Genomic DNA, 27,931 nt, shown 5'->3' on the forward strand with positions numbered 1-27,931 from the left:
GAACCCAGCCATGGCCTCCCAGGGGACACAGACCCCTATGCCCACCCCTTCTGACTTCAGGGGAGGAGGGGGGTTGCACCTGAGCCCTGGTGCCCCAGCAGCATCCCCACTGAGGGGCCAGCTCCTCACCACCTCCTCGCCCACCGGACCGCTGCCTGTTCACGACAGATCCCCCAGCCCCAGCTAGGCCAGGGGTGCCCAGCCAATGCTGCTGGTGCCCCAGGGAGCCCCAGGGCCTAGGGAGGTTGGCCCTGGGGCATGTCCAGCTGGGGTGTCCACGGGGCCAGGCAGGTGCGACCCCAAGAACCTCTGTAGAGGAGGGGCTCCCTGGGCCCCCAAACCCTGTTCAGTGGCATGCACGTGGCTCCCTCTGGTGACAGCCGGAGGGAAGGACGAGGCCCGCTGCTTCCCCTAGCCCTGGGGCCTCGCATTCCTCCCTGTGACCTGGGGTGGGGGGCAAACTCCCTAGGCTGTGGTGTGCGGGGCCTCCATAAAGGACCCCATTCTGCCCACAGAAGCCCAGAGAAACCACCTGCAGCTGTGTACTGCCGCCCTGGGGGACGTGGTGAGGCATCTGGCCAGTGGGGTTGGGGCACACGGGTCGGCCACCACCCAGAGGGGTCGGGCCTCCCATTTCAGAGCCTGGGAGTCAAACTGGTGGCTTGTGGGCTGAGTCCATCTTCAGCATTTGGGGTATTGTTATGCTGGAGTTTTTGCCAACATCAGATTTCACATCCAAAACCTGATTTCTGACGACCTCCTCCGGACCTGCTGAAGGTCTGGGCCCATGTCCAGAGGCGAGGCGGAGGGCACACACAGTCCCTCGGTGGGCAGCAGGGTCTCCCTGAACGAGCCCTTTCCCTTCCTTGGGAGAGTTTCCCCTCCAGCACCAGGCGGGAGGCCTAGATGGCACCTGCTAGAGCCCCCAGGTTTGGCGAGGCCCTGCCTCCTCCCATCTGCTCTCCTAGAGCATGACCCAGCCCTTCAACCCCATCCATGTCGCCCAGTTTGCTCCAGGGGTCAGCCTGGGCTCAGCGGACAGGGACCCCCTTCTGGGGTCAGGCTCAGGAGGGCCACCTCCATGGCTTTCCAGGCCTCAGCCAGCCCCTCTTGGGCTGAAGCAAAGTCCCAAGGGGCTGGTTCTACTGGGGACACCCACTGGGGCTCTCTCATGAGGTCCCAGCTGCCCCCATCCCCACCTCCGTCACACACCGCAGGGAGCTTCTAGCCCGGGACAGGTGGGTGCCAGGCAGCTGTGGGTACGGGAGGGATGCCTGTCCTGGGGGGGCCCGGCCCTGCTCTGGAGCACTCACAGGGCCCCTTGAGGTCCTCTGCACCCCCCACCCCACCTTCACCCTTCATCCTGGGAACAAAGCTCCTGGCCAGCCGGTTAGCCCTGCCTCACCCCCATGCACCCCAACCGCACCCAGGACTCAGCACCACGTGGCGCTCACGCCCCTGCTAGCTCTCCTGTTAAGACCATGGCGGCACACACAGGAGCCCAAGGAGAAAGAGACGGGTCGGCCTTTCTTTATTGGTGAGCAGGCAGGTGGTGGGTGAGTCAGGATGCTGCGGAGCAGCTGGGGAGGGGGTTCTGCAGCGTGGTCGCCGGACTACTCCCCTGCAGCTGGGCGTGTGGACGGCAGGGGCAGGGCGGGCCAGCGCGGGCCCACCAGCAGCTGCGCGCAGAGCTGTCCTGACGCACGACACAGACCCGAGGCACCCCATCAGCACGGACTTCAGACAGGCAGGACACTCGCACCGTGCACGACCTGTGACCTTCCACAAAGGGTCCCAACAAGGCCCAGCAGTCTCAGGAGGTAGAGCCCCAGAAAGAGGCCAACCTGCCCTTCAAAACCCCCACTACGGGCTGGAGGCTAAATGCCCAAGGGACAGGAGGGACAGGCAGGAGATAGTGGGAAGACGGCGAGAGGTCAGGTGGGCAGGGGCAGCTGAGGGGACGGGCTGAGGACAGGAGTCTCGCAGGAAGCTCACAGCTCCCCCGAGGCGGTCACAAAATGTTTAAAAAGGAAAAACAAACCCCTAAGGAACAGAATTCTATGTGTAGAAAACCCTAGTTTAGTTTAAAAAAGGAAAGAAACATTGTGATTTGACCCACGGTGTGGTCTGCTTTCGTAGGGCGGGTCTCCTTTGAGAGGATCTGCAAACACCAGACGCTGAGCTGCTCCACACGGAGGCTGGACGCCTGTGCAGGGCAGGAGGGATGCTCGGAGCCCAGCCTGAGGCCGGCTGGGCAGGCCCTGCACCCTCCCCTCCCCCCACGCCTCACCTCAGTTGGCGTTCCTCTGGCGCACGTTCTTGCCTTTGTCATTCACGTGCCCGCTGCTCTTCCTGGGGGATAGGACGGAGGGCTTCTGGGCGCTCAGGAGGACGCAACGGTGGCCCCACTCCCACCCGGCACGTGCACAGCGGACGCTGCCCGGGGGACACGGCCCACCCGCCCCCTCCCAGCAAGGCCCCGACTTACAGAGGAGCGGAGCCTGTGTCCTCATCTGTGTAGACGCGTGGCCACATGCAAGGAGAGGGCAGGCCGTCAGGAGCGGTCCCTGCACCGGGCCCCTTGCAGGGTGGCACTGGTCCTGTTGGGCCCTGCCCTCAGTGTCCCTAACTGTAAACGCAGGCAGCCAATCCTGCCCCCAGGACATGCACCCTCAGGATGAGCCGTGTGGGGTCACGGCCCGCGTGGCATCTGGGAGCCCTGCCCACAGGCGCCAGGCAGGAGGGCAAGCTCAGGCTTCCTGAGCAGCCTCTGCACAAAGTCAAGAGCTGGCTTGCTGCCGCAACCCTCGGGCCCCAAGCAGCCACCACCAGCATGGGTGGAGCCGCGGAAAGCGGCCACTGACCACGGAGGACACCCACCCGCAGCCAAGTGAGGGAGGACAGTGGGGCAGACGAGGCCTTGGGTAGGGAGCCCCCGGCAGGGGACCCCGCCCCCACCCCCGAACGGTGAGCGAAGGGCATGTGGGCTCACCATCCAGGACCTCGTCCGGCTTCCGCCGCTTCTCGTAGATGAAGATGACAGTGACCAGCACCAGCACCTCGGCCACGATGCCCAGGAAGGGCCAGAGGGCGGCAAAGCGGTTTCGCACGCGCAGCACGATGACGGCCTGGCTGGTGCCTTCCGAGTTGGTGCCGTTGCATGCATACTTGCCAGGGTCTGTCTCCAGGTCCAGGTTCGAGATGTGCAGCTCCGTCTTGGTCTCCAAGGATATCACCAGGTACTTGCTATGGGAGGTGTTGCTGATGACCTGGGGGCAGGTGGACCTTGTAGGGACTGAGGCCGAGCCTGAGGCCAGCTCGTCCCCAGGCAGACATGGGTCTCACCTGGTCCCCGGAGCTCTCCATCTTGTACCACACCCATTCGCTGACCGGGGGGAAGGAGTCCGACTTGCAGCCCAGCACGACCGTCTCCCGCTCGGTGGCATGCTCTGACCTCTTCACAGCCTTGATGTTGGGGAGCCCTACAGGGGAGACCGAGCAAGGCAGGAGCCTGAGCCCACTCTCTGGCGGTTCCTAAGCGGTGCCCTTGCTGGGTTGGCAGGCGGTGTCCTCCGCCCCCTCCCCAGATGCGCCCAAGGGCCGGCCAAGCTCACCCTTCACCTCGATTCTGGTTGTGCCCGCCAGCTCCGGGAGGAAGATGCACGAGTACTCCCCAGAGCGCTCATCCAAGTCCACCCTGTAAGAGACACACGGCAGTGAGCGGAGCACGCGCAGAAGTGCCGTCCTGTCCTGAGTTCAGTTCACACCACGGCACGCTGCGGGGGACTCCTACCGACAGGAGCCGGAGCCAGGACTGGTCAGGAGGGACGAGGAGGTGCGGGGACAGCATGTGGAACCGGTCCCCCCTCCATGACCGGAGGCCTGCATCAGTGAGCCTGTGTGCCCAGCCGCCCTTGAAACAAACAGGACTCTCTGCTTCTAGAGCTGGCTCAGGAACCGACTAAGTCAAGGCGTCAGAGCAGGGCGGCCTGGAGTGCCCGTGACCTCAGTGAGCCAGGGACTCAGGCCGGGGAGAACCCAAGTCTGCCCGCCCACCCGAGCCAGCGCCCTGGGGAAAGAAGGGAAGGGTCTCGCAGGCCAGCCCCACATTCAGCAGCCCCCGGCCCCTGGCTGGATCTGGGGCCTTGGCCATCTCACAGCCAGGGGGTGTGAGCAGAGCTCACGTCTAACGTCTGTCCAGAGCGAGCCCACGGACTCCGGCCTTCGTTCCGACTGACCAGAGGCCGCGGGCAGCGACAACACGTTGGAGCAAGTGGGGTGCAGGGAGGGGCCTAGGGGTGATGCCCGCGGGCTGAAATGGGGGTCTGGCATCTCTGCAGGCCCTGATGCAGGTTGGGGCACCCGCCTCTGGACCCCACTCACTCATACTCCGTCTTCATGTCGGGCAGTGCATCCTCCTTGAGCACCTTGCCCCCCTTCACCCAGCGGTGGCCGGTGATCTCAGTGGTGCTGTGATTCAAGGTACAGGTAAGCCGTGTCTTGGAGCCAATATCATCTACGGAAGTCCAGATCCCGCTCCCTGGGGGGCCACATGAGAGGACGTGAGCACAGGGATCAGGGCAAGAAAGGACCCAAATCCAGGGCCCCAAGCTGCCTGCCCACATGTTCCGGAGCCAGCCTGCCACGGCACACCCTCCACACTGTCCAAGCGCCCTGCCGGAGGAGAGAAGCCACAAGCCTGTATCACACCCGGCTCCGTCTGCTGCGCTAGAGGGGCCTCGGGGCTGAAGAGCCGCCTGTGAGAACAGAGGGCTCGATGCAGTTTCTGTCTGGAAATGTTTTAACCAACTGGGTCTCAGGTGTGGGAACAGAAGCCAGTGACCAGCCTGGGTCCATGGACTACTGGGCCCAGCCCCAGCACACACCTGAAATTCCTTTTTTAAAAGATAAATCTAGGGGCGCCTGGGTGGCTCAGTGGTTGGGTGTCTGCCTTCGGCTCAGGTCATGATTCCAGGGTCCTGGGATCTCCCTCTTCTCCCTCTCCCTCTGCCCCTTCCTCCCCACCCCCGACTCGTGAGCCTGCTCTCTCTCAAATATATAAATAAAATCTTTTTTTTTTTTAGATTTTATTTATTTATTTGACAGAGAGAGACAGCGAGAGAGGGAACACAAGCAGGGGGAGTGGGAGAGGGAGAAGCAGGCTTCCTGCCGAGCAGGGAGCCCGATGCGGGGCTCGATCCCAGGACCCCGGGATCACGACCTGAGCCAAAGGCAGACGCTCAACAACTGAGCCACCCAGGCGCCCCTATAAATAAAATCTTAAAAAAAGAAAAAAAAAAGAAACTTTAACCTCAAAATCCAAAAGGACAGCAGGCAATCTTTACTGGAGGGATATCACAGCGGGGCAGCTTTCTCGAATGACTCACAGGCAGAATGTGCCTGTCTCCTACTCAGAGAGTCCCTGGCACTTGAGTCCTCAGTGGGCTGACAGCCCCCCTCCCGTCCGCTAGGAACTCAACACCCGCAGGCCCTGGCTCCCCTCGAGGCACTTCCAGTCTGGGGGAGGGGTGGCGGCGGTCTCTGTGTGAAGAGGTGAGACCCGCGGCCAGGGTGGACAGAACACACGGTCTCAGACCCCCAGGCAGGCAGGGGAAGAGGCGGACAGGAACTGCACGGAAGCCCCTCTCTGGCGCCCCGGGCACCTCCCACCCCGTGGGCTCGTGAATACAGGTGTAGAGCCTCGAAGCCTTCGGGCTTTCTGCTCTGGGGCAAGGTGGCACATGCCCCAAGGTCCTGGAGACAGGTAGACCTTCATGTCCACCCACCGGGGGTAGCCGAAAGACAATTCGCAGGACTCAGGACGGGTACAACGACAAGCAGAGGCGTGAAGCTGGAAGAGGGCTGAAACCCTTCTGTGGCAGCGCCATTTCGGCCAAAGGATCCCCTCCCAGTGAGTTGCATTTCTCAGGAGTCACGATTTCCCAAGATTGCAAAACCAACAGCTCTGTGCAGGGCTGGGAGTGGTGAGTCAGGGCAGGAAGTGAGGCCAGAGACAGCCCACCTCCCAGACCGCCTGCCGCTCTAAAGCCTCAGGACTCGTGTCTGTAGCCTTGTCCCCTCACCCAGGGGCTGTCAGATCTGTCCCAGCTGCACCCTGCCTCCCTGGGGGAGAAAGAAGTGTCCCAAACACCACAGGCTTGAGGGCTACTCCCAGGGGGGAGCAGGGGACTCAGGTCTCAGAGAGAGGACAAGGCAGGGCATACCCCACCCCCCGCCCCCTGGGTGTCTGAGGAACCACAGGCTGACACCCCCGCCTTGCCTGAGGGTCACACGCAGCAGGGGACCGGGGCACACTCCACCTGGCTCCAGAGACGGGAGGGGGCACCCCAGGAATTCACAGGGATCCTCAAGAACACAGGCACAGGAGGGACGAACAAGGGAGACAGCCCAGAAAGTAAAAAATCAGTTTTGGCCATGTGACTGTGAGCCCTGTTCTGAAGTCAAGTCACCTTCGTCTAAAAACAGCCACCCCTCCTCCATGCCCTTAGGCCGCCGGGCACGGGGCCAGGCAGGCCTTATGGTAAACAGCCCAGGAGCAGGGATGAGGCTTGCCAGCACCCACCCTCCTCCCCACCCTCCTCAGCAGCTCTGCTCAGGTAGGAGGAGCAACAGAACATTTCTGGGATGCCAGCCACAGGCTCTGGGCCTCTCCACCCGCCCGCCCCTCCCATCCCCTCCATCTGGCCAGGAGGGGGTTCCTGCTCCCTTCACCTGAGGCACAGACAGGCCGCATCAGCAGCCTGTAGGACCCAGCTAGCAACTGGTGCCCACTGGTGCCCTCCCAACCAGGCCTGCCAGGACCGTGGCGCCGAGGACAATCCCAGGGAGAGCCCTGTCCTGGGGCCTTGGCTGACATGGGTGCCAACCTGGCAGGCACTTGCTGCTTAAGTTGAGGAAACCCACTGTTGGCAGAGTACCCTGAAGAAAGTTTCTGGGAAGCTGACCCGGACAGGAGAGGCAAACACCATTAGTAATTCACTTGTCCCAGCAGAAAAAGGATGCATGGTATTTCTGAGAGTCCCCGGAGATGCGGAGCTGTCAAAGGTGGGTGGCTCAGTGGGTTAAGCGTCTGCTTTCGGTCCAGGTCGTGACCCCGGGGTCCTGGGATTGAGCCCTGCTCAGCGGGGAGTCTGCTTCTCCCTCTCCATCTGCCCCTCCCCACCCCTGCTCATGCTCACTCTCTCTCTGTTCTCTCTCAAATAAATAAGCAAATAAATAAAGTTCAAGGGAAAAAAAAAGTGAGAAAGAAAGCAGACACAGGTCCCAGGTGGATTCAGACACTGTGCAGACAAACTGGGTCCGCGCCCCCCCCCACGGTGTGCGAGAGGGCAGGAGCAGCTCCAAGCCCCCGTGGCAGGGGTCCTCTCAGTCTCCCGGCTGGAGCTGGGGTGGCTGAAGCCGGGAATGAGTGCTTCCACCCTGTGATGAGGGGGCCAAGCTCAGGGACTGTGCTACGCCGCAGAGGGAAACCACGAGCCCTCCTCACCCCCTTGGCCGCCCGCCCGCCCGTGGCCACCACCTCCAGCCACGGAGAGCTGTTTGCAAAGGCTCAAGGGGCGGAAAACAGCAGCCTATCTTCCGCATTCATCTTGCTGCGGCTCCTATCGGAGTCTTCCAGAGATCCGCTGGAAGGCACGCGGCCAAGGCCCTCGCCCAGAGGCATTCAGTAAACTGCCGTCTTGATTATAAGAAGAGGAGAGAGGCCAGGTGAGACCTTCAGGTGGGTCAGGAGTGAGTGGGTGAAGCTCTACAAGAGGCCTCCTCCCACAAGGGCCCCAGACCCTTCTCCGCACTTTGTTCCCTACGTGCCCATCACTGGAAATCTTTAACCACGAACAAAACGGGAAGTCACAACACAGGAAGAAAATCTCTGTCAGGGACAGAGAGGCTGTGCTGCTTTCCCCTGCAAAACACGCCTGAATCCATTTTCCAACGAGCGCCCTCCAAACCACACCTGTCCACCCCCAAAACACTGCCCACTCCCGTGAAAAGCTCCGGAAAAGAACGCTGCTTGGGGCTAAAAACAACCCTCTCAGCAGTTCCTGCTCCACCCCGGCTGCCAAGGCGACCTCATGGCGACCTTGGCACATGTCCCCTCCCGACCCGGGCCTCAGTTTCCACTCCTGTAACAGGAAGGGGGGGACATCTCCCTCTGTCCCCTGAAAGCGGACAGCGGAGGAAGCGGAGGAAGCGGAGCGCGCTGGCTTCCCTCCACGGGTTTCCGTGTTTGGGTCGACACCAGGGGGGCAGGCGCCCCCCCGGAGCACGACACGGGACCCAAATCCTGCCAGGAATGACAATCCCTTCCAGGTCCGGCGAGCCCACTGGCCGCAGGGGCGCCGCCGCGCGTCCTCTCGAGGACAACAGCGCGCTAGCCAGGGGAGAGCCCCGGGCCCGGGCGGGCGCTGCTCCAGGCCGCACAGGCTTCGCCGGGGCCGCGCGGGAGTCCCGGGGGGCTCTCCGCCGCGCCCCTCGGCCTGGCACGGCCGGGGCGGGGCTGGGGGGGCGGAAGGTGCCCTCGTCCAGGGGTCGGGCCAGCTCCCGGGTCCCCTCGCGCGCCCGGGCCGCCGGGGTCCAGGGACCCCCACCTCCAGGGTCGCCGGCCCGCGCCCCCGCGCCCCGGCTCCGCCCCCACCCCGCCGGGCGGGACGCTCACCTGCCCCGGAGCCGACCTCGGCCCTCAGCAGCGCCAGCGCCAGCACCACGAGCCGCAGAGCCGCCATGTCGCCACCGTCCGTGCCGTCCCCGCCGCCAACCGCCGCCCGCGGCGCTATAAGAACCGGAGGGAGGGCCGGGCGCGCGCGCGCAGGGCGACGTCGAGGAGCAGGGACGCGCACGGTACGCCGGCCGCCCCCCGCGCACGCGCGCGGACGCACGTACGCACGCGCTGGAGCGAGCCGGCGCCCGCAGAGGCGCCACGTGACCCCGACGGCCACGCCCCGCGGCCTGGGGCGTGGTTGCGTTGCTAGGAAGCGGGGGCGGGACCTGCGAGGACTGCGCTGGGCCCCTCCTCCCTGTCTTCAGCCTCTCAGACTGTGACGTCAGAACAGAAGTGTGGACTCCCAAGTGGTTGAAATGCTCGCTTTAAATTATGTGTATTTTGTCACAATACGGAGAAGAAGAAAAGCATGTTGAAGGGGTCGGGATCCCTGTGAACAGGTGGGATGTGTGTCCTGGGCTGTGGCGGGCTGCCGGATTGAGCAAAAGAAACACCTGGATGGCAGTTAGGTTTGCACTTGCGTTTCCTCGCCTAAGTATCCCCCGCAGTATCTGCACAGCGTTGTGCCAGGAAGGCACTCGCTGTTTACCTGAAATTCACACTAACTGGCTGTACTGCATTTTGTCTGGAAAACCATGCTTTACAACAAATGCTTGTGACTTACTTTTTGTTTTATTAACATTTTATTTTTAATGATGATAGTAATCTCTACACCCAAGGTGGGGCTTGAATTCACAACCGTGAGATCCAAAGTTGCGTGCTCTATCAACCCAGCCAGACAAGCACCACTAGAACAAATACTTTTTTATTTATTTATTTTTAAAGATTTTATTTATTTATTCACGAGAGACAGAGAGAGAGAGGCAGAAGGAGAAGCAGGCTTCCCGCTGAGCAGGGACCCTGACTTGGGACTCGATCCCAGGACGCCAGGACCATGACCTGAGCCGAAGGCAGAGGCTTAAGGAGACCGAGCCACCCTGTACTGGTTATTTTTAAGAACTGCAGACACCAGAGAAGCTCTGAAGAATTGAGAAGTTACCCTTTTGCAAGAGACACTTACAAGGGAAAGCCCGTTTGCAGGGTGTCTCCCTCACAGGCCAGGAAGAGGGATCACGCAGTCTCCTGAAACCCGCATGGTGGAGCAGGCAGGGACCTGAATGTGCAACCTCACCCTGTCCACCTCCCCTAGCAGACTCCCCACCCCCAGCCTCAGCTCTTGGCTTTAGCCGAAGGTGGTTTTTAAGGGGCTGGCTTTGGTCATTGGGGAGCGTTTTTCCGTTTGTTTGTTTGTTTTTTAAGATTTTATTTATTTATTTGACAGAGAGCACAAGTAGGCAGAGAGGCAGGCAGAGGGAGAGGGAGAAGCAGACTCTCCACTGAGCAGGGAGCCCGATGCGGGGCTCGATCCCAGGACCCTGGGATCATGACCTGAGCTGAAGGCAGCCGCTTAACCGACTGAGCCACCCAGGCGCCCCGCATTTCTCCGTTTTCCTGCGTGTCTCTCATGTTATTAACCTTCTGTTTGTTTCTCTCCTGCTCATCTGTTTTATGTCGATTTAAGGATTAGACCACCAAAGCCCTAGAAGAGAAGAAGGGGAAGTTTCCTGCCCCTCTGTGGGTGAGGGAGGGCTACTTTAGATCCAGCCTGGCAGCTTCCAGAGGCTGTGATGTTCAGAGTGGGGGCAGCAGAGTGGGGAGGTGAGGGCAAGTCTGAGGACAGCCAGGCAGGCTGGGGGAGGTAGCAACCCGGGAGGAGGGAGGCTGGGCAGAGGCAAGATGGGCTATGGGGAGTGTTGGAGGAGAGAGGGGCCAGGACCTGCTGATGAACGGGCTCTGCTCTTTGGAGACTCACTCTCAGTGCCTGGGAGTCTCAGAGTGGCCAGGAGTCCCAGCCTGGGGGCCGAGGGCTGGACAAGGCCGCTCAGAAGGGGGGCGAGAGCTACGTGCAGAATGACCAGGAAAGCGGCCAGCTGGCTTCAAAGTCCCTCCGGCCTGGGTGCAATTCCACGGCCCCCTCTCCTGCCCTCCCTGAGCTGGGCTGAGGACAGATCTCGTGGGAAATATTAGGGCTGCCAGGCGGTCTTTGCTCTTGTTTACAAAATCAAGCTGTGCCTCCCCCAAGACCCAGTGTTCTGGCCCCCGCTCCGGAAAGTCTTCCCGGTCCCCGCCCACTGGTCAGATCCCTGTCCTGCTACGTCCCGGCCGCACCCTGGGGCAGGAGAAGCCTTCCAGGACCACTCCAGCAACGGTGGCCAGATTTAGCAAATAAAAATGCAGGTTGAGGGCGCCTGGGTGGCTCAGTTGGTTAAGCGACTGCCTTCGGCTCAGGTCATGATCCTGGAGTCCCGGGATCGAGTCCCGCATCGGGCTCCCTGCTCAGCGAGGAGCCTGCTTCTCCCTCTGACCCTCCCCCCTCTCATGTACTCTCTCTCATTCTCGCTCTCTCAAATAAATAAATAAAATCTTTAAAAAAAAAAATGCAGGTTGAATTTCAGATTAAAAAAAAAAAAATCCATGATGTTTAAAGTGTAAGTCTATCCCATGCAGTGTCTGGGGTCGACTTACACTAAAATGTCCCTGTTCTATATATGAAACTCAAATGTAACTGGGCGTCCTGTCTTCCATCTGGCGTCTCTGACCTGCTCAAGAGCAGCCCAGTTCCATCACCTGTTGTAAATTCCCTCACTGCACTGGTCACTCTCTGACCTCGTGTCCTGCCCGTGCTCCTTGCTTGCTGCCCGCCGGTGCATGGGGGCGGGGACAGACGGCCATTCTTGCATTCCGCAGGTGCCCTTCCTTGCTCCGTCCCCTGCTCCTGGCCTCTGAGGCCGGCTCCCTCTCCGGGAGGGGCTGAGATTCCAGATTTGGATGTCTTCCTCCGACAGAATGGCAAGGAGACAGCTCTCCTCTTTGGCCTGTCTCTGCAGCTTTGCCCTGGGGACGGCTAGAAGCCCAGCCCCTGCTGACCCTCAGGACTGGGCACCCCAGGCCTTTGGCTCAGCCTCCCTGGCCCTGTGTCCTGCCTTGGAGCCCTGGCCGGGCGGCGCCAGCCTGTGCCATACAGCTGGTTCCCTCCTCGCCCCATGCTGGCTGCCACCGGGCAGAGTCCTCTCCTGGCCACGAGGGGTTCAGCCTCTCACCTCCATGGGCTCTCATGTCTCCAGCATCGTACACTCAGGACGCCATCCCTGCCTGGTCACACAGCGTTTGCCTTCTAATTTTTCTTAGAAAACCCCTCAAACTCACAGACGAGGAGAGAGAAGATGACATCAGATTTTCATTGTTACACCCATCTGTCCACAGCTAAATTGTCTCCGCTTAGTTTTTTATGTGCATTTTTCTGAAAGGGGGAGCTTTGAAATCCAACCCTCTCCAGGCAGTGGGGGAGGGAGGATAGTGGGGGTTTTATGCTTCAGGGTTAGGGAGCCCTGGGAGGGGTTCAGGCAAGAGGGGCTGTCATCTACTGTGTGTTCTAGAGAGATGTCTGGGCCACCGAGGGGGTGAGGGGCCTGGGAAATGGGCGGGGGACAGGGTGATCATTGGTTTGAGTGGTGCCCCCCAGAACCTGTGAATGGGGCCTCATTTGGAAAAAGGGTCTTGAGATGAGTGTCCTTCTAAGAGATGCAAGATGAGAGACACAGACACACAGGGGAGACAGCCTGGGAAGAAGGAGACAGACACACAGGGACATGGCCAGAAGTCCAGGGATGATGCCTGGAGCCCCCAGGAGCTGGAAGAGGCAGAAGGACCATCCTCCGAGCTTGCAGCAGGAGCTCGGCCCACCTCGATTGTGGACTTCTGGCCCCAGAACCGTAGGAGCATGATTTCTGTTGTTTTCAGCCGTCCAGTTTGCTTTGTTACCGCCGCCCCAGGAACTGGTGCAGATCACGCACCTCTGTTAGCGCTGACTTGACGGCAGTGGGGGTGGTGCAGGGCCGTCCAGGGTGCACACCCGGAACTGAGCTGGAGAGGCTCCCTGGGGGTTCAGCCTCTCACCTCCAGGGGCTCTTCATCGCTCAACTAGTACTTTCCCCAGAAAGATGTCAGCTGCTCTCCCTTAGTGAACTGGTGTACCCTATCGAGACTTCCCGGTGGTCCACGGGTTCCTCACTCCGTTGCTGGTGTCTTTGCCATAGTGGGATCTCAGGAGGGCTCTTTCTTGTTCGGCCTTTAATTCTAGCCAGTCCTCAACCTACAGCCTTATGGGGATGGCGGCCCCCCTCCGCCTGGCTCCCTGGTGGGTTCTGCACTTTGCCCTCCCTCCCTCTGGGCCTCTTCCCTCCCCCGTTGGTCTTCCAGAGCTCCTTGGCAGTGAGTTGCAGGCAACCCCCTCCAACCCTAAGATGGGAGAAAAGGGGTCCAATTTGAGAAGCTTAGGGTTGCAGCAAATTAATACTGGATCTACGCTCCAGTCAGATCTCCCCAGATGCCCCGACTTCAGCCTCTGGGCAGCCGTTTTCCCAGACCCCAGGCCCCACGCTGCAGGCAGCTGCCCCTGTGGGCTCCAGTCCGTTATTCTGGGGCAGACCCCAGGCTGGCCAGGCTCTCCTTGGGGCTCGGCTGTTTCCTGAGCGTCATGCTGGGGTGCCCAGGCGTGAGTCCCCATCCTGTCCCACCCCCCACCGCGAGACACTTGGCTTTGTCCCCAGAGCCCAGGTCCCCTCATCAGTCAGCTGGGACGAGGACGGCCTTCCCATCACAGGGCACTGGGGAAGGTGAGCTGGTGTTTACAGTGGGGTAACAAGTGTCCATGTCTGTGCTGGGGTGAATGGTGCCCCCCCAATCCGTGTCCAGAGGAACCTGAGGACCGGCCCTTATTTTGGAGTAGTTGCAGATGCAATCAGGTTGAAATGAGGTCACACCGGAGCAGGGCAGGCCCTATCCTATGGCTGATGTCCTCATAAAAGGGGCATTCTGACACAGAACAGAAGTCATGTGACCATGGAGGCAGACACGGGAGGGACACGGCCACAGGCAGGGACGCCTGGAGCCCCCAGGAGCTGGAGGAGCCAGGAAGGGCCCTCCCCTGGAGCCTGCAGTCCTGCCCACCTTGATCTCTGACTCCGGGCCCCAGAATGTGGAAGGATAGGATCCCATTGTTCTGAGGGCTTTGGGACTTTTGTCTCCCTCAGAGGTGGGGAAACCGTCAGAGAACAGAGAGAGATCATTTTACACTGTAGAAGACGGCCCTGGGCAGTGCTCTGAGTCCCCAGGCAGGGTGGGGCTCCTTCTCATTTGTGCTGGTGGCCTTCCGCTCACCTGGGGACCCGTGGGGGGGTCCCCCCGCTGGGCTAGGAAGGAACAGCTGGGATGGGGAGATAAGCCTTCCTCTCCACATCCTGCCCTGACCTGCAGCCAGATGGAGCCACGCCAGGACCCAGACAAGGCCCAAGGCTTCCTTGCCGGCCTCCCTGCCTCTAAACGTGGTTCTCCCTCGAGGATGTCACAGAACAATACAACCCGTGGCTTCCTGCAAAGCAAGTACAGGGGCCACGGTGCTGGTGGGGGCGTGGCGGCAGGCCAGCTCTTCTGTGCAGGAAAGAAGTGGCCAGAGCGAAAGGCCATGGGTGTTCCCAGCAGCCAAGTGGAGACACAGCCCAAATGTCCATGGGCAGGTGGACGGAACACACAGTCCCCCACGCACGGGCCGGGACCTCAGCTGTGAGCAGGAGCCAGGCGCCCTCACGCGCGGCCCCGGGGACAGGCCCCGAGCCCACGACGCTCAGGGAGGGAACCAGACACGGAAGGCCACGCAGGGTGTGAGTCCACGTGGGTGACACGTCCAGAACAGGCTCATCCGCGGACGGGAAGGGGGCTCGGGGGGTGGGGGGCGGGGGAGAAGGTGGGGAGTGACCGTTGATGGGGGCGGGGATGCTCAGGGAGGGAGCCAGACATGGAAGGCCACGCAGGGTGTGAGTCCACGTGGGTGACACGTCCAGAACAGGCTCATCCGCGGACGGGAAGGGGGCTCGGGGGGTGGGGGGCGGGGGAGAAGGTGGGGAGTGACCGTTGATGGGGGCGGGGACGCTCAGGGAGGGAGCCAGACACGGAAGGCCACGCAGGGTGTGAGTCCATGTGGGTGACACGTCCAGAACAGGCTCATCCGCGGACGGGAAGGGGGCTCGGGGGGTGGGGGGCGGGGGAGAAGGTGGGGAGTGACCGTTGATGGGGGCGGGGACGCTCAGGGAGGGACCCGGACACGGAAGGCCACGCGGGGTGAGTCCACGTGGGTGACACGCACAGAACAGGCTCATCTGCGGACGGGAAGGGGGCTCGTGGGGGCCAGGGCTGGGGAGGGGGGAGAGGTGATAGCTGATGGAGACGGGGTTTCCTTCTAAGGTGATGGAATGTTCTCGAGGTGCTGGTTGCACAACCCTGTGAATGTACTAACACCCCCTGAATTAGGCAGCAAGCATGTAAATTCTATCTCAATAAAGATGTTACCAAAAAAATAAGAGGAAGAAGATGATACTGGAGTATCGCTGTTGTCTCCACACCCCACGCCCCAGCGCCCCGCCTCCCTGCAGGCCTGCACAATGCAGCGGCTGCCCCGGGCCCAGCGCCGGCTGACGCACCTCTGCCCGGGTCCCTGGGGCCCCTTCCTGGAGCCTGCCTTGGGCGAAGCTGGTCCTTGACTTTAGCTGGACTCCACGAACAGTCTTAAAAGTGCAACCTGCTTCATCAGTAGGGAAACTGGCCCGTGTGGAACAGAAGTGGGGTCGGAGTCCACACAGGCCCATATGGTTTATTACAATCCTTCCCCCCCGCCCCCACCACCCTGCAGGGGAGGGTTCTGCCAGGCAAGGGAGTAGGGTCGTCCCCGGGGTGCCAGGTCTGAGGCTGGGGCCACAGTGGCTGGTGACCTCACTGAGACAGGACACGAGGGGCCAGAGCAGGGGCTTGGGAGGTTTGACCTTAGAGCCGAAGGACAGGACTCTAGCCAGCCGACCTCTGCCCTACACCAGGGCCCCCCTGAGTTCCCTGCCGGAAGCTACAGAACACAGGTCACCCCCTGTGCCCGCTGGAGGGGCCCTGACTCCAGGGCACAGACCCAGCCCCCAGGGCCACAGGGGCCTGTCCCATGACTCCCCACATCCTTCCTCATGCCCTTCTGACGCGCTTTGCTGCTCCTTCCTGTTCTAGGGCCTTTGCACATGCTGCATCCGTGCCGCGATCATTGGCACTTGAGTTCAAACCCCAGCTTCACCATGGCCCGTGTGACTCTGGGCAGCTTACTTAACCTCTCTGTGCCTCAGTTTCTGCATCTGAGAAATGGGCTAATGCTAGTGTCCACCTCCAGGACCACCCAGAGAAGGGAAAATAGGGAGCTTGTCCGGTGGGCCCCCGCCACGGGCTGATGTCCTGCTGCCAGGCCAGGCTGCCCCAGCCCTCCCCACTGGTGCTCCTGCACCTTGCAGGGAGTGATGTTGCCGGGCCAGAAGCGAGCCTTGTTGCAGGTCTGTATGTCCGGCATCTGCGGGCCCAGCTCCCGAAGCGCCCTGGCCAGGGGGTCAGCCCCCAGCCTGTCATGCTGCACCGTGTTGGTCCTGCCACCAGAGCCAGGCCAGGAGCCGGGGTTCCTGCTGCAGGTGACAGGAAGGGGCAGGTCAGTGGAGGGGTGCGGGGAGGGGAGCAGTGGAGGATGGGGACCTGGGGTGCAAGCTATTACTCCTCCTGGCTGCCCCCAGCACCTTGAGCCTCTGGAGGTGGTTCTCCAGACTAGGAGCCAGCTTCCGTGTGGGATGCTGGGCAACTGCCCTGATGCAGAAGGCAAGGCTGGGGTCTCCAAGCGTGGGAGCCCCTGCCCCAGCCTCAGCGGCCGTCGTGTGGGCAGCGGGGTCAGGGTGTGGGCCACGGCCCCTCCACCGGCTCCTCTCTGGCCAGTCCTCCTCTATTCCCACCACTGCCCCAGACTCAGAATGTGCGTCCAAAAATGCCAACCCCCTGGCTGCAGCCCCTGCAATCCAGTGACTGGTTCAGACGCTGGGCCCATCAGCACCGATCCTCGTAAATGTGGAGAAGCAAGCTCTTTCCACGGGGCCCAGGGTGCCCGTCCTTCCACCATGTGGGAAAGTTTTCCTGATCATGTGGCTGAGGGGCAAGACAGCAGAGCTGAGAGGCAGGCAGGCTCCTGAGGGCCCCACGTGAGCACCTGAAGCGAGCTGTGCCTGAAAGATCCCTTTCGGTCACCTCACCAGCTTCATCTGGGGCCTTTATGGCCAGCCAGCTCCAGGATGGGTTTATGTGGTGGCTCCACCAGGGCATCAAGGGCCAGCTTCCTGCTGGTGATGACCATGCCACCCTCGTGAGCCAGCTCTAGCCCCATGGCCAGGTGTCACAAGACACCCAGCTCTGTCCAGCGGAAAGGCATTTGTCGTAGTCAGTAGCCCTTCCCCAGGGATCCCCCGCAGCCTCCCACGGCCCCACAACCGGCTTACATCTCTAAGGACCTACCCGCCCCCTTGGGGTGGCAGAGCAGGGCGGGGTCCCTCACGGCTGGGCCTGGCAGCCGTCAGCACCCACGGTGGGTGTACAAGGCCTGCACCCCAGCCCCACACAGGTGCAGGAGACCACGTGGCGGAAGGAGCGGGGGGCATGCTTACAACCCCGTGACGTGCATCTCAAAGTGCTGTCGCCTCCTGGGGAGAGAGCCAGGTCAGGGCTGGGTGCCCCACGCCCTGCCGTGACCTTCCTACCGCAGCGGCGAGAGGCCCCGGACCCCTGACATGACCACCCCACCTCCTGGGAGGTTCAGGTTGATGGGCGGAGACAGTCGCCATCGCACTCTGGCTCTCACCTGTGCACAGGCCCTGGCAGGGGGAAGTGGGGTCGCCATGGTGCTCAGGGTGTCTGACCTCTTCCACGGAGCTCTTCCAGAGCAGCTCTTACTCTGCGGGACGTGGAGTGATTAGGGTGTCCGCCTGGCTGGTCCCAAGGGAGAGAAGCCCCCTGAGGAGGAGGGTCACTCAGAGAAAGCTGAGCCGTGCAGCTGTCCCGGATTAGCAACTTAGCGCACATTCAGCACCCGAGACCACACAGCTTATTCTTCCACAGTGCTGGGGGCCAAAGGGAGGGAACAGGCCTCAGGCGGCCAGAGTCCTGCTGTGGGCAGGGCTGGCTCCTCCAGAGACTCCAGGGCAGAACCTCTTCCTTGCCTTTTCTAATTGTCAGAGACAGATCCCAGGAGTAGGGCATGGACATCTTTGGAGCTGTTACTCTCTGACCACAGGCCGGGGGAGACAGAGTCTGGACAGAACCCGTGCCTGGATCCAGCTATGCCTGAAACCATGGCCTTTCGCTCACAGAAGCAGTGAAATTCCGGTTGGCTTGAGTCAGTTTATTTTGCCCTTTGCCACTGAAGGGGTCATTATAAAGGAGAGGTGGCTAAAACCAATTGATCACACAGACCGATGAACTCATCCAGGTGCGGGGACTCTGGAAACATGTTACCACCCATTTTCTCATTTGGTGGCGTCTGGCAAGGGAGGCCAGGAGTCCTGTCTTCACCCAGGAGGTGTGTCAGGCCAGGGATGAGTTCAAGAGAAATTAGTATTTAAAGTGTGTTCACGGGGCACCTGAGAGGCTCAGTTCTTAAGCGTCTGCCTTCGGCTCAGGTCACGATCCCGGGGTCCTGGGATCGAGCCCCGCGTCAGGCTCCCTGCTCGGCGGGAAGCCTGCTTCTCCCTCTCCCACTCCCCCTGCTTGTGTTCCCTCTCTTGCTGTGTCTCTGTCAAATAAATAAATAAAATATTAAAAAAAAAAAAAAAAAAGTGTGTTCACATGTCCTGTCCAGTTTAACTGTAACCACCCCAGGACGTAGGCCCTCACCGAGCATCTAGACAGAGGGTGCTTGGAATTTCAGATCAACGACAAACACTGAAAAGTGGGCCCCAAATACTGCACAGGATACGTATGTATACTGTATAGTATATAGTAAAAACGATTTATCTGAATTTTATATGTAACTGGGCAACGTGGTCTTTCTCTTGCCGCTTCCAATGCTGAGGATCGTTGATGCCGCTTGTCCACGGACAGGTTACAGGATTTGAACTGAGGCCTCAGATGCCACTGTCAGATCTGGGGTGTGAGGCAGTTGTGGGGGGGACGGTCCGAGGGGGAACATGACTCCCCTCAAGAGGTGGGGTCCGGGTCCCCTCCTCTCAGGTCTGGCCGGGCTCAGGCACGCCTGTGTCCGATCTTGTGTAGAAACGGTGGTGTGACGTCTGCATGGGTGGAAATGGCCTTGCTTGCGGCCCCTCATCCTGGAGTCCAAGCCACCATGCCGTGAGGAAGCCCGAGCAGCGGGGGGGGCGGGGGCCACCCATGGGCGCTGGGTCCGTGGAGCCCAGGGGAGGACGCTGAAGACACCTCCGGGCCAGACAGGGCAGAGCAGGGACAAGACACCCCACTGTGCCCATCCCCTTCCTAAGCGGCACCAGGGTCCCCTAGTGCAGGGTGCCAGCCACATGGTGGATTCACGGGAAACCCAGCCCCAGCCCCCACTCACGATCTGGACCCCCCGGTGCCCCGAGGCCCAAATTAGGAGCGGGGGGAGGGGAACAGGCGTGGCTGTCACAGGCCAGACTACTCACATCAGCTGAGAACACCAGCTGCGAGTCCCGTCCCGAGGGGCCCCTCGCTGGTCCGGCACTTCCAGCCCTCTGGGTTGAAGAAAAGCCAGAAACTAAGATGAGTGCGTGAAACCTTCCACGTTAGGAGGCCACCAGACCACGGAGGCTCAGAGAGAGCTGTGTTCACAGGGCTGTGGGCAGGGGAGAGGCCCTGGCGTGCAGGCCTCCGTGAGGGTCTGACCAGGTTCACCCTGGATGTCCCGGCCCCTTCTGCCCATCCCCCTCCTGCACGGGGTCCGCCAGGCCCAGCTGCGGTGACTGGTCAGGCCAGGCGTGCACCCGTCTGACCCATGGGGGGCCTCGTCCCGACGCCGCCACCTGATCCTGAATCTGGGCCACTCTGGACTTGTCAGTTACACGAAAATGAAGCCACAAGGCCTGGGGCACAGCAGCATGACGCAGAACCCCTTGGGGTGCCGTGGCTGCAGAGGGGCCGCCAGGGGCCCGATGGTCATCATGGGGAAGACTTACCACCCCGAGGCCCCGTGGGGTGGGGGTGGGCCAGCAACAGGTGTCTGGCCCCAGGCCGCCAGGGCGTGTTAGCACATGCCATCCTTCTGCCCAGACCCCAGATCCCTGCGGTGCCCCCACCGCATCTCCTGGGACGCTTGCGGGCACACCCCCTGCGCCTGGCATGCAGGGCCACAGGCACATGGGCACCGCGGGCATCCAGGGGCCTGGTGACAAACCGTTCTCTGCAGTCCTTTGGGGAGGCCAAGAAGAGCTTGGTTCTCTAGCTTCTCATAAAGTCGTTTTATTTAGATTCCAAACAAACCAAAGCAGAGAAGAGGTGACCACAAGTGAATCCGTCCACACATGAGCTGGGAGCCCAAGTCTCTGGCTCCAGCCAGCAGGAGCCGCGGACGAGCGGGGGTCCGGGTCCCTCAGGCCCCCGCCGCCCAGGGAGGGAGGACAGGGCGAGCGGCCCTCCCCTCGGAAGCAGAGGACCCAGGACGCACGCGGGGAAGGAGGGCGACCCCGAGAAGAGACCACCCAAGGGGCCAGGCAGCACCCCTCCCGCGAGGCAGTCTCGGAGCCACAGAGTCCGGGCCTGCTGAGGTAAAATCTGTAAGTTTATTCTCGGGGTCACGGTGTCAGGACTCCTCGTTGCCAGAGTCGTCCTCGTCGTCCCCGAAGCAGCTGTCGGCCTCGGCCTCGGGCTCGCCGTCCTCGTAGTAGTCATCGTAGAAGAGGTCCGAGCCCTCGTCAGGCGCCGGGGCCTTGGTCTTCACACAGTACTCGGCCAGTGTGGTGGGCACCTTCACGCCGTCCCGCTCCGCGTCCACCTTGGTCCCCAGGACCTGCTTCCTGGGGGGGAAAGGGCCTGCAGGTTACGGCTCTGTCCCCGCCGGGGTCCCATGCCAGGAGCCCAACGCATAGCAGCTCAGATGCCCCAGGGCAGAGCCAGGCAGAGCAGGGCCCACGGCACAGGGGGACGCTAAGGACCAGAGACAAGCGCTTCTGTGAGGCGTTCGGCCCTGCCTGAGACAGCAGAGATTTGGCAGCAGGGGCGGCAGGGTTAGGACTCCGGCCGGGACTCCCCGCTCTTGTGTTCGGTGCCCGGGCCAGCGTGGCGCCCAGCACACACGGAGGGACGGGCTGGTTGGGGGGCAGGGCACGGACAAGCACGGCCCACAGGAGGAGGAAACGGGGCTGCAGACGCCAAGGGCTCATACCCAGCGCAGCGCACGGCTCCCAAGGTGGGGGTGCTCCCACCTAGAGCCCGACGTCCCAGCACAAAGCACCCCCGGAAGAGACACCCTGCAGGACCACGGACAACGCGTCCTCTAAAGGCACCCACCGGCAGAGCATGCGGGGACCACGGCTTGGCGGGGGGCGGGGGGTGGGCAGAAGCACGCATCACAGCCTCCCTCACGTGGGCGCCTGTGAGCGGCCCCACAGGGAGTGTCTTAAGGGATAAAAACAGTCTGGTTTTAATTCTGGTGCCACGTGGGAGGTGGCTGGGAAAAGAACTGGGGCGCGGAGCGGGCCGCGTGGGCAGGACCCTCCCCAGGTGCTGAGCCCTGCAGGGAGGGTCCCGCAGGGCAGCACCTGAGGCTCATAGCGCAACTCCGGGGACATGCATTCCCTGCGGCAACAGCCAGCTCTGCTGCTCCTCAACTGCACAAACCAAAAGCCGTGACCGCCCAGCCTCGGGGGACAGACTTCCTGGGACAACGGGACGAGGAAACGTGGGAAGGGGCCGCCCTGCAGGCACAGGGATCACCTTGGCGCCGTGTGTGTGGTGTTGGGGGGGGTAAAATGCACTCGGGTCACACAAGCCACACTGCAGAAATTGTTCACAGATTCTGCTCACATAAAACACTACAGAACCAACAAAAACGGGCCGGATCCATGGAAGAAAGTGGACGTGGTTTCACTCTAAGAAAAGGGAGCTAAAATCAGCAGAGAGGATTACTGCAGAGCAGACGGCGGCGGGGGGGGGGGGGCGGGCGGTGACGACACCCTGCCATCCAGGTGCACCTGGAGGACAGGGAACCAGGGGGCCACAGACGACAGGAGCACTGACAAGTGGGGGAGGTGTGTGTGTGTGTGTGTGTGTCTCTCTCTCTCTCCCTCTCTCTCTCTGCGGACGGGCCTCCAAGGTCAGGCAGAGCAGCCGCCACGGAAGGCCAGGCCGCGGGGAAGTCTCAGGGGCGGGTGTCTGCAAGGCCACACAAAAAACAGTAACTGTCAGGTGACCTAGGAAAATCACAGGGCTTCCTTTTCGTTTCTCCTTGAACATTCACTTCGCTGTCACGAACGCATCACCTCCTCACCCAACGTGAGCTTCTGTAGCTTTATCTGCATGAACTACGCCAGACTGAAGTGCACAGCGGTGAGTTCTGAGCCACGTATGTCCCGTGACGCCGCCCCCTCTCCCCAGAGGTTCTGCTGTGCCTCTTAAGTCCCGCCTCCCCGACAGCCACGGACGTGCCCTTCGCTGCCGCGCGGACGTACGCCAGGGTCGTTGCCAGTTTCTGGCAAACAAGCCAACGTTCTGAACGTTCACGTGGATGCTGGCGTGGACACCGTCCCCACCTCTCTGGGACACTAGACCTCTCATGGCGGGGTCGAACTGCAGCTACACGCAGACCTTACTCCTCTTTCTAGGTAAAAGGTAAACGACAAAGAGTTTTTGGAAAAAACCTCATGAAGGGTTAAGATGGTCATGAACAAATCTGTGAACCACATTACAAAGTAACAATGGACAATGGACACAGAGCAGCTCACACAATGCAACAGAACAAGAGAGAGAGAAAAGGAGGTCAAGCAGCTCTGGGGCCTGAGTAGACAGCTTGTCTATCCTGGGCCTTAAAGCACGTTCCCACCCTGGTCTGGCACCTGCATGGTGCAGCATCCGTTCTGTAAAAGGATTTCTTTCCAGGGATGGTCACCCACTTATTCCTAAGTGGGGAGCACTGGAAACGACCAAGACGAGAGCTGGACGGTTAGTTCGGACCAATCCCTACACGACACGCTGCTTGTAAAACCAAGAAAAAAAATCTATTTTTTAGAAAAGAAGTGGTTTTCTAAACACACCAATATTGTGATCATTTTCTGTCTTTAGGGAATAATTCTAAGTTTCAAAATTACAAATGCAAATAATGTTCACAGCAAGTCATGACGTGGAAAAGATACAGTGTGATATGTGAAAAATAAATTCCCCCCAGGAGAGAAAGCATGAAAACGAAGTTGAGGGCAGGAGCCAGGAGCCAGTCCAGGAAGGACTTGTTACGGACCACCTCACTCAGCAAGCAAACCACCCCCCATCTGCTGGATACTCGTCACGGGGTAAGCAGGAGGCCAGGCTGCCAGAACGGGGTAAGACCATGCCGAGTGTCACCGTGTTTCAGTCACAAAGCGAAAACACTGTGGTAAGACCTTGTTCAAGCTTGGTGGTGGATGCTCGGGGGCTCGAGAACGCGCACGCCATTAGGCCTGACCACGTGTGCTTGGAAGGCACGGACACCGCCATATCACACGGTTCAGACTCGATAAGCTACACACGTGTGGTAGACACACGGACCATGTGCTTGCATGACTGGGGTACCTCACAGTGTGACAAAGAAAAATAACACCCATTCTCTTACAAAAAGCGGGGTGGGGGGCACCCAGTGCATTGGCCAGTGACTGGGTCTCCCTCCTGGGACCACTGCCCGTGAGCACACCCCAGGCGCGAGGGCCTCACCTGATGATGTCTGTGTACTCCCGGTCCTTGCCTTTGCTCTCTTTCCACTTCCTGTACATCACAGAGGCATCCACGTTGGCCGGGGAGAAGGTGTTAGGCTCATTGAGGAGCGAGATGACGCTCAGCAGGATAGTCCTGGGGGAGCGTGGAGTCAGCGGGTGCAGGGTACTCTCTGGCCACACACCCCCCCCCAAGGAGCTGGGCCTAGTGCCAGAGCATTCGTGGGGATACCCAGAGGCCAGCAACTGCCCAGGGGCCCCCCTGGCCCCCAACCCTGCAGGCGACATTTGGTGCTGCTGGTTTTTGTCTCAGGCCCCTAGGATGGCAGGGGCCGACTCCTAGCCCATCCCCCACTTCGCCCCGCCCGCCAGCCCAGGCCCTGGGACAAGACACGTGTGGGCAGCTGAAGCCAGGACCACCTTCGTTCCACATGTCCCTGTCCCCAAGGCATCCTGTAGGCAAGTGGGTCCCTCCGTGCCACCAACTTTTATGGCTTGGGCTGGACTAAAGATGTGCAGGCCAGGAGGCAGGGAGGCCAGCCCACTCAGGCGGCTCAGTCCTGAGACGGAGGTGACTGGGCTCTGTGAGAGGACTGAGGCAGGAGGGGAGACCCCAGGGATAGGCGGAGGGACTGTGGGACAGAAAATATGGACTCGAGATTCCCAGTGGCTGTTCCCGATGGTGGGGCATGGGGTATTAGGAAATGAGAGGAGAGGGTCTTTGGGGCCCCCAGCATCCTGGCAGGAGGCCAGTTTCCACGGATTTCACAGTACTGCAGGGAGTCGAGAGCAACAGACATGTGTCCTCCCATATCTGTGTCTCCAGGCCTGGCCAGGCCTCAGGAAGCCCCACAGGAGCAAAGTCAGGAATGCTGCTGGGGGACAGGGTCCATCTGCTGAGCAGCCCCTCAAACAGGGCCTGGTCTAGTCTCACCTGACGTTCTGGGTGGGGTTCCACCGCTCTGAGGGCAGCTCCCCACTCTGGGGGTCATCGACCGGGGGGTGGAGGATAGAGATGCATACGTCCCCCGTCTGTGTGGGGACAGGAAAGAGGGGTCAGTGCCCACACCACTCCCCACTCTCATCAGGCGGCGCAGTGTCTCCCCCCACCCCCCAGCCCCAATATGGAGAGGCTGGGAGGGGCATGCCTGGTGGACTCACCTCATAGATGTTGGGGTGCCACATCTTGGTCAGGAATCGGAAGGCCGGTGGGGAGTATGGATAGTCGATGGGGAACTTGAGGCGTGCCTGGGGAGGGGCAGAGGGCAGGAGGGCTCAGCCAATGCTTGGGGACTGTGCCCACGAACGCTCAAACAAGGATGTCAATCAGGACAGACACACCCACCACAAGAGGGCCGCCTGGACCCTGCCCGTCACACGCGCCCCTCAAGGGCCTCCTAGGACTATTTGGGGTCATCTGAGCTGATCTGGGCCCCTACCCTGCTGCTGAGGAGCAACTCTAAGGCCCGTCTCAGCGCAGACCTGTGGGAGGGACCAGGAGCTGGGCCCCAGGGAGCACGGCGGGTTCAGGCCAGCACACTGCTCCGGGCTGGCAGGGTCCTGGACGCTGGGCACCCCCAGCATGGTCGGTGGTGGACTCCCCAGCCTCAGTTTCCAGGTTGTGGGGAAGATTAAAATAGACGTGTGTTCACTCAGCAATCACTCCCGACACCTCTTTGGGCCGGGCCCTGTGGGAGGAGATGAGTCAGCGCTGGATGGACAGGCTCTCTGCCCACAAGTGTCCATTACGGGGGGCCAGGAAGGCAGACAGGAAGGTCATGGGACAGATGGGGAGGGCCACCTGCCCAGGTGACAGAGCTGCTCAGGCGTCAGCGGTGAAGGAGCTTCGTTTGCTTGTTTAAGCCCCAGTCCCAGACATCGGGATGCCTGGCGGCACTCCAGGCTCTCGGGGGCGAGCCTGTGTGCTGGGAGCCAGAGCTGGGCACCTGCGCCGCAGCTCCCCTAGGCCCATCTTTGGAAAGTCACCCTCCTGGGCAGGGGGCATTCCGGGCATTTAGGAGAAGTCCCTCTGTTCTGGGGTGACCGTGCTGAGGCCCAGAAGGCAGGTAACTTGCTGGTGACTGCAGAGCACACCTAGAACTCGGAACCTGCCCTACAGATTTCTAAGTGATGGCCCTGAGAACAGGTGCGGCCTGCTTAGGCCTCCCCAGGGCCCCAGCACCCACCAAGTCCCACTGCATACTCTTTCAAGCATCCCTGGAGAGGACTTCACTGCTGAGCCAACCGAGGCTCAGAGAAGGAAAGCACCTTGCCCAAGGACACACAGCGATAAGCTGGGAGGAGGCTCCTCAAATGCTCCTCTCTGGCACCCTTTCTGTACGTTGCATTGCCTAAGAGCTCACTATGGCTTAGGTGGCCAGGCTGGCAAGGAAGACGCTGTGGGAACTGGCTGGGAAGTGATGATGGCCCTCAGGTGCTTCCCAGCGTGCATTTCCACACTTCCTCTCCCCGCCCAGCCCCACCTAGACAGGAGGACCTCAGTGGGTGACCACCCCGGGGCCCGCTGACTTTGTGGAGGACAGGACCTGTGGCAAATGTGTTTGAAATCTGGCAGTCCCTTCTCTAGAAACATGGGATGATCCCCCCAATGCCAGCCTGGAGGATCTACCCACAATCCCTGCAACCATTCGTGGGCAAAAGTCAGACGTGCAACCTCACTTAGAGTCCTGGCCTGCCTGGTCTCAGGGTGGGCTCCATCACCCTGGGTGTGAGTGGAGCCCTTCTCCCTACAGCCCGAAGCAGACAAGAGAGGCCGGGGGAGGGCCCTAGTTAACCCGTTAGGTGATCAACCCCAAATCCATTCCCTGCGTGTCAGAGGCCGGGTTCCTGATGCGGAAGCCAGGCCAGGGCTGCCCACACTCATCCCGATCCCACCCCAGCACCAAGGGAACCTCAACGCAGGAATCACCCCCAGCTGACCAGGCTGCTCCCTCACGGCCACTGAGCAGGCTCAACTAAAACGTCAGCGAAAGTGCAAACACAGACATCTGTCCCAGGAGCATCCCCTGCCCCTCCCCCACAGCCTGGTCTCGCTGTGGTTGCTGCTCCCCAGCAGGCCTCAGCCAGGCAGAACCTGGCAGGGCTGCGCAGCCTCTTGGCAGGCAGGCAGGCAGGCAGGCAGGGGCGGGGCGGGGGCTGTTCCTGGGCCCAGGGCTCATTCCCCACCTCTCATGCAGGGAGACCCCTTGCCCTGTGCCTGTGGCTCAGAGCACAGCCCTGCAATCTGAGAAGAGGCCTTCCGAGGCCACGTCTGGGCTCTGACGGTGAGGCCAAGAAAGCTGCCTGGGTCCTGGCTCCAGTCCTTTGTCACACTAGTCGGAAACACAGCCAGTCCCAGGGACAGCAGCCCCTCCCTGCTCCCAGCAGCTACAAACGAGAACTGCTCCGGACGAAACTACCGGGGGACAGAAAAACGGCCCAGAGGGTGAGATCTGAGCTCCAAGGGGCCACCTGCCCGGCGGCGGAACCGGGGGAAAGCCGCTGGGGTGAGCGAGGGGCCCGGGGTCCAGCAGGCGCTCTCTGCGGTGTGGCTCCCCAGACGAAGCGCACGGCGGTAGCGACGAGCCCTGCCCCAACCCTCCCGAGAGAACAGGTTACGTAAAGCTCGGACGAAGCCAAGAGGCCCGGCCCGCTGCTATCGAGAAGGGTGGCCGCTCTCCAAGCAGCCCCAGCTGGCAAGGCCCCATCCGGGCCTTTGTTGAGCCCCAGCAAGTGGCGGGGCAGGCCCCCCCGCCCGGCCTCCCTCCCTCTCCCCCAACCCCACGCTCCCCAACAATAGGGCTTGCTGGGCCCGGGGAGGCTCTTTGTCTCCTCCGGGCAGGGGGCGGGGAAGGCAGCCGAGGGCCTGGGCCGGGCTGGGGCGAGCAGGGGCCCCACAGCCACAGGCAGCGCCCCCGGGGCTCCTCTCTGGGGCCCTCCGAGACGGGCTGGGAACGCGCGGGCTGAAGCTGCTTCACAGCGGCCGGACGGACAGAGACGGAGACCGCCGAGAGGAGAGGGGCCCGGCGGGAACCGGGACCGCGAGCCGCCGGCTCACCTTGAAGTAGCCGCCCTCGTAGTAGGTGTTGGGGGGCCCGAAGATGGCCACCTCCCAGTTGTACAGGTCACCCTCGTCCACCAGGGTCACCCGGAAGCCCTCCACCGGCTCCTCCTGCAGCCCCTTGAGCTCGAGCAGCAGCGCCTTTTGCGAGCTGGGCACCAGCGGCCGGGCCATGGCGGCGGCGGCGGCGGGGCCCGGGGTCGGGGGCGCGCTGGGCCGCGGGGCCGCCGCGGAGGCGCGGGACGGGCCGGGCCGCGCGCCGGTCGGGGGGGCGCCGGGGCCGGGGCCGGGGCCGCCGCCGCCGCCTTC

General features: G+C 61.5%; 3 protein-coding genes across 5 annotated transcripts; all 3 read right to left on the reverse strand.

Moving 5' to 3' along the window:
* Nucleotides 1–1,508: 1,508 nt before the first annotated feature.
* BSG (basigin (Ok blood group)) lies at nt 1,509–8,837 on the reverse strand. Of its 2 annotated transcripts, XM_045863522.3 has the most exons (9): nt 8,678–8,837; nt 4,384–4,540; nt 3,794–3,913; nt 3,615–3,697; nt 3,346–3,482; nt 2,993–3,269; nt 2,489–2,513; nt 2,291–2,352; nt 1,509–2,206 (listed from the first exon to the last, which is right to left on the reverse strand). In XM_045863522.3, exons 1-8 carry the CDS (start codon nt 8,742–8,744, stop codon nt 2,292–2,294), a joined length of 927 nt encoding a protein of 308 aa, XP_045719478.1. In that variant the 5' UTR covers nt 8,745–8,837; the 3' UTR covers nt 1,509–2,206; nt 2,291. The 2 variants fall into 2 exon arrangements, with proteins under 2 accessions (XP_045719478.1, XP_045719480.1); XM_045863524.3 differs by lacking the exon at nt 3,794–3,913.
* A 5,904-nt stretch (nt 8,838–14,741) lies between these two features.
* On the reverse strand, nt 14,742–17,576 carry LOC135364658 (uncharacterized). Its single transcript, XM_064593543.1, is given in 4 exon segments — nt 14,742–15,879; nt 15,937–15,941; nt 16,004–16,323; nt 17,437–17,576. Coding segments are annotated over 4 exon segments (1,164 nt in total). The 3' UTR covers nt 14,742–15,180.
* Nucleotides 17,577–20,109: 2,533 nt separating this feature from the next.
* Nucleotides 20,110–27,864, reverse strand: CDC34 (cell division cycle 34, ubiqiutin conjugating enzyme). 2 transcript variants are annotated; one of them, XM_045863525.3, is made up of 5 exons: nt 27,620–27,859; nt 24,724–24,810; nt 24,497–24,594; nt 23,564–23,698; nt 20,110–20,679 (listed from the first exon to the last, which is right to left on the reverse strand). In XM_045863525.3, exons 1-5 carry the CDS (start codon nt 27,794–27,796, stop codon nt 20,466–20,468), a joined length of 711 nt encoding a protein of 236 aa, XP_045719481.1. In that variant the 5' UTR covers nt 27,797–27,859; the 3' UTR covers nt 20,110–20,465. The 2 variants fall into 2 exon arrangements, with proteins under 2 accessions (XP_045719481.1, XP_045719482.1); XM_045863526.3 differs by lacking the exon at nt 20,110–20,679 and adding an exon at nt 21,657–21,753 and having other exon boundaries at nt 27,620–27,864.
* Between the last annotated feature and the right edge of the window lie 67 nt (nt 27,865–27,931).

This window comes from Mirounga angustirostris, unplaced genomic scaffold (genome assembly GCF_029215605.1).
Source record: "Mirounga angustirostris isolate CCGP_5_RB_7025 unplaced genomic scaffold, mMirAng1.0.hap1 SCAF_1, whole genome shotgun sequence".
NCBI classification, from domain to species: Eukaryota; Metazoa; Chordata; class Mammalia; order Carnivora; family Phocidae; genus Mirounga; species Mirounga angustirostris.